General features: G+C 38.4%; 1 protein-coding gene across 1 annotated transcript in view; it reads left to right on the top strand.

The window, feature by feature from the left end:
* APPBP2 (amyloid beta precursor protein binding protein 2) overlaps positions 1-15,939 on the top strand; it is a 68,213-nt gene that overhangs the window by 24,364 nt on the left and 27,910 nt on the right. The window contains exon 4 of the mRNA XM_004706989.3: positions 8,954-9,077. Coding sequence (XP_004707046.1) covers positions 8,954-9,077 — 124 coding nt within the window. The remainder of the gene's footprint in view (positions 1-8,953; positions 9,078-15,939) is intronic.

The raw sequence follows: 15,939 nt of genomic DNA, 5'->3' as shown, positions 1-15,939 counted from the left end.
GGGTTATCAGAAAAAAACAGATGAAATTGATTTAATTGAATAAGATGTGTTATTGAACATTAACATGTATTGATAATTATCTGGTAAAGTTATTGTACTTTTTTCTTTTTGCACAGGGGCTCCTTGTCCCTGTGTCAGGACCAAGAAAGTGAATATATTTTCCATTGGGTATATAAAATGGGGCTTACAGATCTTTCAAAAGGCATATGTGTCAAATAGCAAACATATCACTTAGTTGATGGGTAACATAATAAACATGCAGTGAAGTGAGTCATCATCTTGACCTAGTGCTAGTTGGCCTCGGAAACCCCGAGTCCTCCCCAGGGGAGCAATATATGATCTATAACGGCAAGAGACTTCAGAAGAGGGCTTGCTACATTTTAAGCGGGTCAGGCTATAGAACTTGATTGCTCTTATCTACAGATAACTTTAAGGCATAGTGAAGAGCAAGATGCAGGCATGAAATATCTTTTAGAGTAGCTCCTTTATGAGAGTTCCTTTATGTGGGGGGTTATTGGAGTAACTGTGTTCAGTCATGAGAATGTGTTTTTTATTTTTTAGGGTCTTTTTTAAAAATTGTTTTATTAGGGGCTCATACAGCTCTTACCACAATCCATACATACATCCGTTGTGTAAAGCACATTTGTACATTCATTGCCCTCATCTTTCTCAAAACATTTTGCTCTCCACTTAAACCCCTGGCATCAGCTCCTCATTTTCCCCCCTCCCTCATGAACCCTTGATAATTTATACATTATTATTTTGTCATATCTTGCCCTGTCTGATGTCTCCCTTCACCCACTTTTCTGTTGTCTGTCCCCCAGGGAAGAGATCACATATAGATCCTTGTAATCGGTTCCCTCTTTCCAACCCACTCTCCCTCTACCCTCCCAGTATTGCCACTCACACCACTGGTCCTGAAGGGATCATCTGCCCTGGATTCCCTGTGTTTCCAGTTCCTATCTGTTCCAGTGTACATCTTCTGGTCTAGCCAGACTTGCAAGGTAGAATTTGGATCATGATAGGGGGTGGGTATGGGAGGAGGAAGCATTTAGGAACTAGAGGAAAGTTGTATTTTTCATCGTTGCTACATCGCACCCTGACTGGCTCTTCTCCCCGATACTCTTCTGTAAAAGGATGTCCAGTTGCCTACAAATGGGCTTTGGGTCTCCACTCCGCATTCCCCCCCTCATTCACTATGGTAATATTTTTGTTCTGATGCTGCCTGATACCTGATCCCATTGACACCTCGTGATCTCACCAGCTGCTGTGCTTCTTCCATGTGGGCTTTGTTGCTTCTGAGCTAGATGGCCGCTTGTTTACCTTCAAGCCTTTAAGACCCCAGACGCTATATCTTTTGATAGCCGGGCACCATCAGCTTTCTTCGTGAGAATGTGTATTAAGAATTATTTATATCAAAAAAAAAAGAAAAGATTTATTTATATCTCATAACCATGAGTGTCTTCCCCCACCAGAGTTGGCTTTCCAGAACCGTAATTAAGAGCATAGACGGTTTAGCTGCATTACAATCTCATCCAGTCCCTCAGTTTACCACACTCCATTTCATTCAAATCTTTGCTTGCCTGTCACCTCCTTAAACAGTATTTTCTTGACCAGTTAAACTAAAATTGTACCCACAAACACCCTTATTTTGCTTTATTTTTCTTTATATTACCTCTTCTTATCTGCAGTTTTATTTATTGTCTGTTCTCCTTTTTTAACAAAATCTACTGCCACCAGGGTAAATTCCTAGGGAGTAGACAGTCCCATCTTTCTCCTGACAAGCACCTGGTGGGTTTGAACCACTGACCTTGTAATGCTACTTTTTTCATAAACTTTTTTTCTTTTGAAATTATTGCAGTCACAGGAACGTGCAAAAACAGCACATAAATTCCCTTAAACCATTTCTCCATCTTATTCAATGGTAACATATAACTTGGACAGTATCAAAACCAAGAAATTAACATTGGAACAGTACTGTTAATTAGACTGGATTTCAGACCATTTTTAGTTTCCACCATTTTTTGCATACATTTATATGTGGGTTCCTATGAATTCTGTGTAAAAAATTTTATAATCACCACTGTTATCAGGCCTCCACTCATCTGTCAGTTTGTCATACTGTGGTGGCTTATGTGTTGCTTTGATGCTGGAAGTTATGCCACTGGCATTTCAAATTCCAGCAGGGCCACCTTAAGGCACTTCTGACTAAGACAGATTAGAAAGAAGGAAAAGTCAGTCTTATTTTTGAAGGATTAGCACTGAAAAATCTTAAGAGCAGCAGTGGAACAGTGTCTGATACATTGCCGTAAAATTAGCACCTTAGTTTAGAAGGCACTCAAAATAGGACTGGGGAGAGCCTGCCGAAGTAGAGTTGACTTTAGTGATGTGAGTGGAGCAAAGCTTTTTGACCTTCATTTGCTATCAGCAATAACTCAAAATAGGAAGAAATTGGTTTGTGGGTTTGAATTGCCTACCTTGCAGTTAGCCCAAAACCTCACCCATAGCATCACCAGGAGTAATAGATGTCTTCAAAAAGAAAATGGAATGCATAAAGATGAATTTGGCTAGTCATTAGTAACCGGAAACGGACTGGTATTGCTCATTTTAATTAGTTGGCCAGTCATGGTTTACTATGCTGGGAATGATGAGGAGTTATAGTATAGAATCATTAAAAGATTTATTTTACAGTATGTATTTGATAAGATAATATCCATATGCCTACAACGAATACCAGCTACAGCAACTATTATATTTATGTGCCAATTACTAATCGAAATGTGAAAAAACTGAAGAATTGTACCAACTGCTAGAGTGTGGAATCGATCAAATATATAACCATGATGCATTAATAATTTCTTCTTCTTGAAATGTGAAAATTGGGAACAGAGGACCAACCAGTCGTTGGAAAATACGGAGTTGGAAAGCATGTGATAGAATTTTGCAAGACTTATAACTTGTATATTCCAACATAAACATATTGCTTTAACAACATAGCTGCTACTATACACCTTTCCAGGTGGAATACATAGGAATCAAATTGCTTATATCTTATATGAAACCCAGGATTGATGAACCTACAGGGACAGCAAGTTGAATAAGGTGTTTGGGTTGACGGGGGTACCTTGGTAATGGTGAGGTAAAGGAGACAATGTCACAGACTCTATGTAGAATAGGAATGGTTGGAAACTGATTGTTGTAGCAATTGTACACTTTTACTTGATGTGTTTGAAATAGAAGTGATGTTATTTATATTAAATATATAGCATCATATATATATATATATATATATATTAAATGTAATAAAATTTTTTTTACTATATCAGTGGAAAGAGACACTGTAGTAGCTCAATATCAGCCAAAATAAGGCCAGGGGCTGACTGTCAATTGCTTGTATGCAAATTCAGATTGAAGCTTAAGAAAATGAAAACAAATACACAAGAGCCAAACTACGACCTTAAGTGTGTCCTATCTGTGTTAGTCTGGGTACTTCAGTGAAACAAATCCACAGAAACTCATGTATAAGAGAGAGTTTTATATAAGGGTTAAGTGTGCATCAAGAAAACATCCCATCCCAGTGCTGCCCAAGCCAAGTCCAATATTAACCCATTAACCCATATGTCCAACACCAACCCACAAAGTCCTCCATCTCGCAAATCAGACGCAATGACGCCAACTGCAGGAGGAAAGCCGAATTCATGAACATGTAAGCATCTCAGCACTGGCATGTGACTTCTCCTTGGGGGGATGTCTTGCAGGAAGTCAGCCTTGTCAGTTGAAGCAGGGAACTGCTAAGGCACCTGCACCATCACAAAGCAAGAGACCTGAGAACTAGAAAGGCGAGGCTCACCGAGCCACTTATCCCTCCGCCCTTCAGTTAATCCCACATGTGTTTACCGGCCAAGTTGGCACAATAAACTTAACTCAATATCCTATATGAAGACTACCTCAAGAATAGGCTTGACACATTGAACACTGCTGACTTTTGGCCACAGTAATTAGAGAATGACATCAAGAACACCATCGTAAAGAAAGCAAAAATCCATCTCAAAGACAAGGAAGAAAGAAAAGAGCAAAAGGGTGTCAGAAGAGACACTCAAGTGTTCACAAATGTAGATGAATAAAAGTGAATGGAAGAAATGAATTTCAAATAAAAGAACTGAGCAGAAATTTTCAAAGGGCATTTTAAGGAGACAAAAGTATTATAGTGACACATGCAAAGACCTGGAGTTAGAAAACCAGAGAGTAGTAACATTGTCAGCATTTCTAAAGGCGAAGAAAAATGCAAGGATTGAATTACAATATTGAAGGCTTCTATGGGCAAAATATTGAACGATGGAAGAAGCATCAAAAGGAGATCAAAGGAATACACGTAGTCACTATCAGAAATAATTGGTGGCTATTCAACCACTTCAAGAGGTAGCATATGATCAAGAGCTTACGGTACAGAAGAAAGAACTCAAAGTGCAGTCAAGTCAGGTGAAAAGCAAGAGTCCTGGAATTAACTAAATGCCATTAAAAATGTTTCAACAAACAGTTGCAGCATTGGAAGTACTCATTTTGCCAAGAAATTTTGAAAACCTAGCCACCCGACTGACAAAGTCCTTATTTGTGCCCATTCCAAAGAAAGGTGACCCAACAAAATGAAATTATTTAATAGTGTCATTACTATTAGATGCAAATAAAATGAAGATGATTCCAAAGCAATTGCAGTCATGTATTGATAGGGGGACCCGAGAAGAACTGAATTATGGTGTTGTCCAGGAATATTGACAGTAGAGTGGACTGCCAGAGGATAAGCATGTCTGTTTGGGAGGAGGTACGGCCAGAGTGCTCCTTGAAAACAACGATGGCAAGACTTCCTCTCAACATCCTCTGACCTTGTTGTCAGGGACCAGTACATGGCAAAGGATAGTGTTCTGGTAAAGTAGAGGGTCAGCAAAAAAAGAGGAGGGCCCTCAAACAGTGTCTGCAACAGTGGGCTCAGACAATGCCGGGTGGTGCAACACCAGGCACTGTTTGATTCTGTTGTGCGTGGAGGAATAGCTCAGTAGCACCAACTACAGCAGTACTTGTCATCAGGATACAAATTTGTTCCATCACCACAGACCAACTTGTTCTTTTAACTTCTGTGTTATGTGCATGTTTTCTCTTTCGTACACATGTACTCACACTCACTCATACTGCATCTTGTTTCAACCAGTTTTTGTCATCATTTCCTTTAACCTTAGAACAGTTCTAGGAAGTAATGACTGACAGTTAGTCAAGAAGAACTTCAGAACCCTCTTCTGAAAAGACTCCTCAGCACTTATCCTTTGATAATCCCCACAGAATGTAAATTGCAACAAAGAATTGTCTTTAATAATAGTTTGTGTGATCTGATGGATATTAATGAGGACAAACAAGAATCTGGGAGAATTTAGTATTAAAGAAGAGGAAAGGCAAGAACACTATCAGTCATAAAAATTCTGTCCCATAGAAATGAGCATATTTGGAATTAGTGATTGGCGCATAAATGCTTTCAAAATAAAACATTTTTGTTGACATATAATTAATATACCACACAATTCAATGGTGTGAATATATTACAGAGTTGTAAAATTTAGTCAACTGTAGAACATTTTCGTGCTTATTATTAGCTATCCATTTCTTCCAACTTCCATCATAACCCTAAGAAACTCAATAAATTAAGAATTTATTACCCAAATTTACCCAAACTGTTTTATTTTATATTCTAAAATTATAGTGTTATCTTAAAATTAACATAATAGTGAAAGAAAAAAAACCTTGTACCAGAGGTATGTGACAAATAGAAATAATTATTTTAATAACACATTTATTGAGGTAGTTTACAGATTTATAATGCATCTTTTAAGAATACTCAATTCTAGTGTTTTTAATATCCTCAGAATAGTGCAGCCATCACCACAGCCAATTTTAGAGCCTTGCCATCATTTCAAAAAGAAAACCCATACTCGTTAACTCACTGCACACTCACTGCATTTTTCTTAACCTTCTCTCCCCATCTACACTGCTTCCTGTATCTGTAGATTTGTCTGTTAGGTACATTACATAACCGTGGAATCATGTAACATATGGTCTTTGTGATTGGCAGCTTTTACTTAGCGTAATAATTTCAAGATTTATTCATGTTGTAGAGATAACATTTAATATAAGCAGCCCCTATATTATGAACATCTGACGTATGGTTAACTTCCAGAACCATTTTGTTCTCTCATGGTATACAAAGCACAAACCATAAACATACCAGAATGATAGTTAACTGATTTACCATGGCAACCAGAATGAGGAAAATTCCATGTTGAAACCCAGGGGGTGAGAGATTTGGAAGAGATGTATTGAGCCCTTTCAAGAGCTTGATATATGAGACTGGATTATTGGCAAGACGCTGGAAAGCCACATATTCCATGTGGTGCTCTGGGCCACCATTTTTGAGTAGGGCAGTGCTGTTTTAAAGCTCTACTTGCGTGTTATATAAATTTGACCTCACGTTGAAATGATTTTAACAAGCAGCACACATGCAGCTTGTAAATCATTGAAGAGGCTTCAGGCCTTGCACTAAAATAAAGCTAGATAAGAATCATATGCACCTGCTGTGACTGACCTACAAAGTCTTGGAAGATGCAGGAATCTGTTTCTTTGTATCCTGAGGTCTGTCTATATATAAAGATGTTTAACCAGGTATTAAAGAACTAAGACAGAAAGGAAAAATAATGGGTATCATGGACTTAACTGACAGAAGAATTAATGTGTTAACATTCACCTCTAGGGCTTGGGGAACCAAAAATGTATTTGGATTATTACAGTGTAGAAGCTTGAGGACATGCTGCTATTGGTGTCTCCAGAATTCTAAAAAGTGTTCCATGAATCTGCAGCCTGAACCTCTCGGAGTACACGTGACTGGTTCTGAGTGTGGTAGAAAATCTAACTGCAATGAGTTGTTATTGTCAGGGTAAAGAATCGTTACCCCTAAAGCCAAGCCAACCCACAGCCATCAGCTTTATTTCCATTCGTAGTGGCCCCATGGGGTTTCCAAGGCTGTAGAGCAGTGGTTCGCAGTCTTCCTCACGCCGCGACCCTTCAATGAGGAACTGTTTCCTCCTGTTGTGGTGACCCCAACCATAAAATTATTTTTATTGTTTCTTCATAACTAATTTTGCTATGTTATGAATTGTAATGTAAATATCTGATAAGCAGGATGTATTTTCTTAGTTACAAATTGAACATAATTAAAGCAGTCATTAATCACAGAAACAATATGTAATTATATATTGTGAAATATTTATTTCTAATTACAAATAAAGGAAATTTTGTTTTCTGATAGTTTTAGGTGACCCCTATGAAAGGGTCGTTCAACCCCCCTCCCCAAGGGGTCGCGACCCACAGGTTGAGAACCACTGCTTTAAACCATCCTCATCTCGCTCTTGAGAAGAGCGTTTGGTGGGTTTGAACTACCAACCTTGCAGTTAGTCATCCCAAAACTTTACCCACAGCACCACTAGGATTCCTTAAGGAAGCATTAACTTAGGATACTTCTGAAAATGAGGACCTGATGCCAGGGGCTTAAGTGGAGAGCATATGTTCTGAGAATGATGAGGGCAATGGATGTACAAATGTGCTTTATACAATTGATGTATGTATGGATTGTGATGAGTTGTATGTACCCCTAATAAAATGATTTTTTTTTAAAAAGGATATTTCTGTTAAGAGGGCCATGCTGACAGAAAAGGGAAGACAATAGGGAATAGTGCCCTTCTCCACCTTTGAAAATAACTTTTATTGGCACTTATTGGCAAAATCCAGCAGCAGATGTTAGAAACGGGGTTTTCAGAATTCTAGTTATGGTATCATAAAACCATTTAAAAGGGTGGATTTGAAGCTGAGCGCTAAGGGCCTAATAACAGCACAAAATGCATTAGGATCGAATGAGTTAGAATATATTGTAAATATGTATCATAATCTCAGTTACTAGGTGAGGATCCTCAAATATTCTAAAGCACAGTTCTTTCCTTGACAAAATAATATTCATTTGATTACATATAACTAATTAAGCAAAATTTATATCTGAACATCATGTAACATTGTTACAGACTCAGACATATATATTGTAAGATACACCGTATTTTTTGGTGTTACCAGGAAAGACAAAAAATGCTATTATCATTGTAAGACACCATCAATTTAAGGATATTGTATAACTTCAGAAATATTTAAATAGTAAAAATGTATTTTAGAATTTAAGAAACCCAATGTAATACTTGCTGCTTATAGTAGCTCATCCTGAAAATGTCCTTCATAATTGATAACATAGTATTACGGGGTTATGCTCTGAGGTCAGAGTGTATGGATTCACATTTGACCACGTACTAGCTAGTAAGCTTTAGTTTCTCTGTGCCTCAAGTCTTAATCTATTCAGTACATGTATTCCTTAAGTTGAATGTGTGTTGTGAAAGTTAAATGAGGTGATTAATTTGTGTGGAGTAGTTGCCACATGCACGGCATGTACAATGTAGTAAAAATGCATGAAATTTTAGCCATTATTAGGAGTTAAGATCCTCATTCCTCAAAAAAGAAGGACAATATTCTGAGGAAATTATGTCTCTGGCACTGTTGGAGGACAGCAGTTAAATTTCTTGTTAAAATATGAGATGAGTAAATATCACTCATCTATAAATTCACTGTTGTGCTGCTATACTAACAAGATCATATGATTATGTTTAATTAGATTCCTTTATCTTCTTTGGGATTGGATGAAGAAAGGTGGAGAATTTGAGTACCCGTAAAGATGAAAGTTTAGAGTTGTTGGAATATAGCTTTGAGCTAAGATTTTAATAGTATTTCTCAAATTTAGGTAATATACACTGTAACTATGCCTATCATTTCAAGTGGTATATTGATTTACGGGAAGTTAATGATGTCTCGTTTTCTTCAGGTGGCTTCCTTTCAGATGCAGGCTGGTACAGTGATGCTGAGAAAGTTTTTCTCTCCTGCTATCAGTTGTGTACCATACATGATGAGATGCTTCATTGGTTTCGTGCAGTCGAATGCTGTGTGAGGTGAGTTGGAACATATCCTACAACTATATGCTGTAATAGTACTTGGGTTTTATAGTTTGGATTCTTCTAAGTATCCACAGAAGCAGCAGTCAGTAACCCAAATGACATAGCACATTGGGAAAATCTGCTACCAAAGAGTCCTTTAAAGTACTACTGAGCCAAGTTGCCACTTTGATGTCTAAAACGTGCCTGACCCGAGCAATCATGTCATACGTATATGGAAAAATGGACAGTGATAATAAAAGAAGACAGAACTGTTGATGCATTTGAATTGTAAAGGTGATGGAAAAGAATTTTGAATATACCATGGACTGCCAGAAGAACTAACAAATACCTCCTGGAAGAAATATAGCCAGAATGCTCCTTAACAGTCGAGGATAGCAGAACTTCTTGCTTACTTTGGAGCTGTTAGCAGTAAAGACCAGTTGCTAGTGGAGGCCCAACAGACACGAGGGGGGAGTCTCGATAAGAATGGACACAATCGCCTCAGCAATAGGCACAAACCTAGCGAGGATGGTGAAGATGGCTCAGGACTCGGCAGCAGTTTGATTTATTATACACCGGTTACCAAGAATTGGAGCAGACTCCAACTACAATAAGTCTGCTCCAGCATTTGAGTCTAATGGTATTCATATAGCACCATTTTACTAGCCTGCCCTTTTGCCTCCTATCCCCAAAATATAGTTAACCTATCACAGACATGTTAACTTGGATGTGTTACAAACCAGATATCATTATCTTTAATATCATTTCCTTTGTCATAGAGCTTATTTATTTATTCAACATATAATCATTTATCCTCCATTTACTAAAAAGGAGAAAGAGTTTATTGAAAACTATATACAGTTGCTCCAGCTCCTACACAGACAAACTGGACTGGTGCTCTCTCCACACTGCAGTGTCTCAAGCACTAGATGGTGGCAACTGGAGCCAAGCACCAGACTCTTGTGAAGTTTGATGGTCAGACTCCACCAAGGAGCTCTGAGGTGACAGACAGGGGACAGGACTCCCTGCTCTGGCCCAGTCACTGCCTGGGTAGGGAACACTGTTCTGAAAGTTGGGTCCGAGAGGGGCAGAGAGGCTGTCCAAAAGACCTGGCTGTGCTTCTCACAGGAGCCCTTCCTGGATATGGAAGTTAACAGACCCCCACCCCAGGTACCAGGCCTCTTGGGCTTCATGAAGCTGGGACTGAGGCTCCCTGTTCTCAGGGAATGGGGCCCTGGAGCGCCACCCACCCACCCCCACCGCCCCACCCACCCACCCCCACCACCACAACGGCAGAGGCTCTGGGTTCCAGAGGCGTGGTTAGGGCATCCAGCTGTAGGAATAGCTTTGTCGTGCATCACCAGGTAGAAGCTATCAGACTGCGTTTACTATAGGTGATGGGTCATCTTACTAATCTGTTCTTCTGAGATGGGGGGGCGGGGCGCGTCAAATCTTAGATGTGCTGACAGGTGTACTTGCTGGGAATGCAGAAACCAAAGTGGAAGTCTACGCTTTTTTGAATAGCTGGTTATGGAAGTAGTGCCTCCTGATCATGGGGAAGTTATTAATGGGCTTGTCTCAGGTGTGAACTGGTAGCAGACAGTATCCCAGCATTGGTCCAGGTCCTGCCGGTTGATGTACAGCCACTTTGAGGCTGGGGGCTTCTTGATTTCAGAGAACAGTACCTGTAAGCTTGGAAATTCACAGTAAGATTTGTCTTTTCATGATTGTACTTGCCAAATTCTTGGTCACCAATAATAGGTATATTTATTATATATCATTTTGTTCTCTCCATTATTGTTTTTAAAAAATTAAATTTTTCTGATTTAACTTTCCTTAAGACTGAAGGAAATTTAATGGCTTCATTGGCCATGTGTTTAAATGAATTGGAATTTTTTTTTTTTTTTGAGTAGATACTCATGAAATTCTTGGGCTGGTTTCAGGGCTTTGAACCTGATGCTGCGAATGTAAGAATGTTTTTTTAATATAATACCACAAAGCTAGTTTTTGCTAAGAGACTGGCATTGAAATATTTTAGAGTGAATGTCTGAGAACTTTCTTGGCATTTCTGTAGTTAAACCTGATACCATTTTTCAGTCCTTGTATCCCTGTGGGAATCTGCCTGTTTCCCTTTACCCTTGTTCTGTTTTAATAGCTTGGCTTTTCTGCTCTTACATATCTATTGCAAAATAAATTTAGAAAATATATGAGAGTATGAGGATGAAACTAAGTACTACCTATACCTATTGCCCAGAAAAAGGAACTATTATTAATATATTAGTTATTGTGTCTCATAGAGTTGGTTCCAACTCATAATGACCTTATAGGGCAGAGTAGAACTACTTCATAAGGTTTCATTGGCTATACTTTGTGTGCATTTTTCTCCCACAGATCAGCTGGTGGGTTTGAATTACTAACTTTTTGGCCAGCAGCCAAGTGTTTAACCATTGTGTCACCAGAAAGCATGTTCTTAACCTCTTTGCACATTTTCTCTGGAATAGAACAACTTGTGTGAGTATGGTTATTTAAGGTCAAAAGTTCTCTTGAGATCTTTAGAAAAGAAAGCAGAGATTATCTTTGTGAAGAGCAGGCTGTTATTTTATTTTAAACCCTTTTCTGCTACTACCTACCCACCCTTTTTTATTTCAACTATATGCAGATACCACTTAAATAGATAATCTTTGTGGTTTTTTTAATGGTAAAGGAATGCCTTAACTGGGGATGGAGGAGAAAGACTTCAGTTGGATTTAAAAGAGAACCTTGAGCCTTAGGCCAACGGTTTTCAACCTGTGGGTCGCAACCCCTTTGGGGGTTGAATGACCCTTTCACAGGGGTTGCCTAAGACCATTGGAAAACATATATTTCTGATGGTCTTAGGAACCAAGACACTTTTCCTTTATCCCTCTCCAGGCGAGTCCACCCACATGCAGGTCCACCGACTCATGAGTACCCAGTGTGAAGACTGTTACCCATGCTATACCATGCTTCAAGACAAAATTTCATTTATTTGTAGTTAGAAATAAATATTTCACAATATATAATTACCCTACATATTGTTTTTGTGATTAATCACTGTGCTTTAATTATGTTCAATTTGCAACAATGAAAATGCATCCTGCGTATCAGATATTTATATTACAATTCATAACAGTAGCAAAATTACAGTTATGAAGTAGAAACGAAAATAATTTTATGGTTGGGGGTCACCACAGCATGAGGAACTATATTAATGGGCCGTGGCAATAGGAAGGTTGAGAACCACTGAACTAGAGGATAGCTGTGTAGTTCATCACTGCCATGTCACACCCTGGATTTATCATCCATTCCATGTAGCCTTTCTGAGAGGGACTGTCCGATTGCCTCCTGGTGGACTTTGGCTCTCCTCTATATCCAATCTCCTTCATATTGATTAGATTGTGTGTTTTTTGAACTTAAGATCTTCCTGTGGACCTCATGAGCACACTGGTGATGCTTCTTCCATGTGGGCTGTTATTTCCCTGCTAGATGTCAGTTTGTTTACCTTCAAGCCTTTAAGACCCCAGACGCCATATCTTTTGATAGCCAGGCACCACCAGCTTTCTTCACCACATTTGCTTATGCACCCGTTTTGTAAACTGACAATTTGTAATAACATTCTATTTTATTTTTGTAATAACATAAGGATTATTTTCCAAACTACATGAAAGGGAAAACATTTTTTTTGGAGATATTTTTATTGGGGGCTCTTAACTGCTCTTTATAACAATCTATACTGTACATCAATTGTATCAAGCACATTTGTGCATATGTTGCCATCATCATTTTCTAAAATCATTTACTTTGTATTTGAACCCTAGGTGGCTTTTTTCCCTTCCTACCCCCTTTCCACCCTTGTGACCCCTTGATAAATTCTAACTTTTTATTATTTTCATATCATAGACCAATCCCTGTCTCCCTTCCCCCAATATTTCTGTTGTTCGTCCCCCTGGGGGTTGGGAGGGTATGCGCTGCTCATTGTTCCTCCCTCTTCCCCCTACCTTCCCCCTTAACCTCGAAAGGGAAATTTTTAAATAACAAGAACAAAAATTCACTGACATCGAGTTGATACCAATTAATAGGGACCCAAAGGACAGTATAAAAATGTCCCTGTGCATTTCTGAGACTATTCTTTATAAGCCCAGTCCTTCTCCTGAGGACCTGCTAGTGATTTCCAGCTGCTGACCTTGTGGATCACAGTCCAACTCATAACCCATATACCACCAGGGTTACTAGATTTTAAATAACAGTATGGAGAAATGTTAGCCTGAAGCAGATCATATGAGGATACTTACAGAGATCACCTTGCTTAATTTTGTTTTTAAGGAAGTAGCGAAATTTAACAAAGATAGACTTTTTCTGGCTGTCATGACTTTATAGTTGTAAGTGCTACAGGTCTTTCCTTATTAAGTCTTTAAAAGAATACCCTGAAAGGCATTGTTATAAAGTGGCATTGTTGTAGAGATTTCTGGATGTCTGCTCTCTAGGAATTGCCTGACAGCCCTAATACTTTACAAGTGGTTGCTAGGAACTTTGGTTAAAATTTCTGGTGGCATTATACACAGACTCAAAAATTAATGATTTTCAAACCTGTTTTTTTTTGTTTTGTTTTTTTGCCACCCTCCCTCCCTCCCTCTCTCTCCAAACCTGTTTTTTACATTAAAAAACTTAGAATTAAAAAGTAGCGGTAGTGAAAGAGATGATAGAGATTAATATGCATGTGAACAGTTTGAATAAAGTTTTATAAATTATGAGGGGAATAGCAATTTTCTAAATATATAATGTGAGTGCCTAAGCACTGACTGCTAACCACCAGGTTTAGGTTCCAGCCTACCGTCTGCTCTGCAGGAGAAAGATGAGGCTGTCTGAGTTCATGAAGACTTACAATCTCAGAAACACTTTGGAGCAGCTCTCTGCTCTGCACTACAAGGTCCCTATGCATTGGAATTGATTTTGTGGCAGAAATTTTGTTTTGAGTATTAACAAAAGGTGGTTTACATATAAATTTTTAAATGGTACCTCAGCACAATGCTAGGATTTTGTAGGATGGCAGTGTGATGAAACTTAAACATTAGTGGTGGGGGTTGTGGGAAGCGTGACTGGAAACATTTCCCCAAGGACAGAATTCAGAGGGTTAGGAAAGGAGGAGGAACAGACACAGGAAACACGAGAGTTGTATGAGCACCCAATAAAATGATTTTTTTTTTTAAGAATAGCAAAAAAAATCGTATGAGCCCCCCAATAAAATGAGTTTTTTAAAAGAAACAGGAAACACGGACGTGTAAGATGAGTGATGTGCGTTGAAGGGATTGCAGTGGAAGAGGAAACACAATGTATGTGAACTGTTTAGTGTCTGACTGATGATCTTCTATTCCACAATAATTTTTTTTAAAAAAAAGACTAACAACCCAACCAAAGTTTTAGGAAATAGACCAGAGGAAACTAATTATGATGAATGAAAATTCAGACCAAAAGATATGAAACCATCATTATACAAGTTAACTAGCTAAATTCATTCCTCTCTAAAAATTGAGACTAGTAAGAGGATTAAAAGCTAGCTAGATATTGTGAGCAGAAAGCATACCACAAAACGATAATACTACTAATAAAGCAAAATTTATGATAAAAACTATCATTTGATATGTAGGTAATATTAATAATAGAAGAAATAGATCACTTAGGATAATAGTCTTAAACCTATGTATATATCAAACAACATTGGAGCTATCTATGTGAGCATTTAATAGAGCTTAACAAGAAACAAAATTCCTTATATCTTTCTACTCTTCTAGTTTCTATGTGCTGGTTTTGTCTTTGGTTATAAGATTACTGCTATTGTGTGAGACATCACACCCAGATTCCATAAGGTGCTGCCGAAGAAAGACTCCCTTCCCAAGCAACATTATTTAGAGTCAAGGGAACCTTTCCCAGAAACTACCAAACTGACTAACCTGGATGAACTCTAAATCAGCCCCTAGAAGGAGGAATGATTGACTTAAAATTCAATTAATCTTTATTTACTCCTGACATGTATAGAAAAGTAGGCAGTGCCATTTAAGGAGCAGCTATTGGCCTCTCCCCTTCTGGAGCAAAGAAATGATGCATGGAAACAACCCAAAGGACTAATGATGTGTGAACCTCAGCCTCCATGACTTTTAGACTAGAATTAGATGGTGCCTGGCTGCCACTACGTTCAACTCTAGAAGGTCCTGTATAGAGTGGGAGAAAATTCACAGTCATAAGGAAGACCAGGCTGACTGATCATATAGAGACTAATGGAATCCTTGAGACAATGGTCCTTAGTCATCCTTCGTTTCTGGAACTAAACTTGCCGTACACTCCCACCCCTCAGTTTTCAGCCAAACAATAGACAATATATAAGGTATAGTAAGCGCTCCATAGATCAACCATTTGAACTCAAAAGGGAAGCATTTGTCTGAAGACAACATTCAGAAGACAGATAGAGCTAGGAAAGGAGGAGGAAAAGAATTACAAGGTTAGAAGTGGAATTCATGTTACATTGCAGGAATTGTAGCCAGTGGCATGGAATAAAATGTGTATGAATCACTGGATGGAAAATGGATAACTAAATTTTCACCCAGTTAATAATAAAACGTTTTTTAATGAGCAAAATCAGGGCTCTGCTAGCAAGCTGAGAAGGTGAGAATGACTGTTGGTTAGGGAGCCAACCACATGCTCTACTCCTCGTGTAGAACTGAAAGCATACCAGTCTTTGTTTTTTGTTTTTTCTTTTAAAAAAATCATTTTATTTGGGGCTCATACAACTGTTATCCCAATCCATACACACATCAATTGTGTAAAGTGCATTTGTACATCGTTTCTCAAAACATTTTCTCTCCAT

Source organism: Echinops telfairi, unplaced genomic scaffold (assembly GCF_000313985.2).
Source record: "Echinops telfairi isolate 266 unplaced genomic scaffold, ASM31398v2 ScPeMD7_7458;HRSCAF=8496, whole genome shotgun sequence".
Classification (NCBI taxonomy): domain Eukaryota; kingdom Metazoa; phylum Chordata; class Mammalia; order Afrosoricida; family Tenrecidae; genus Echinops; species Echinops telfairi.
This window is presented reverse-complemented; position numbering and strand designations above follow the sequence as displayed.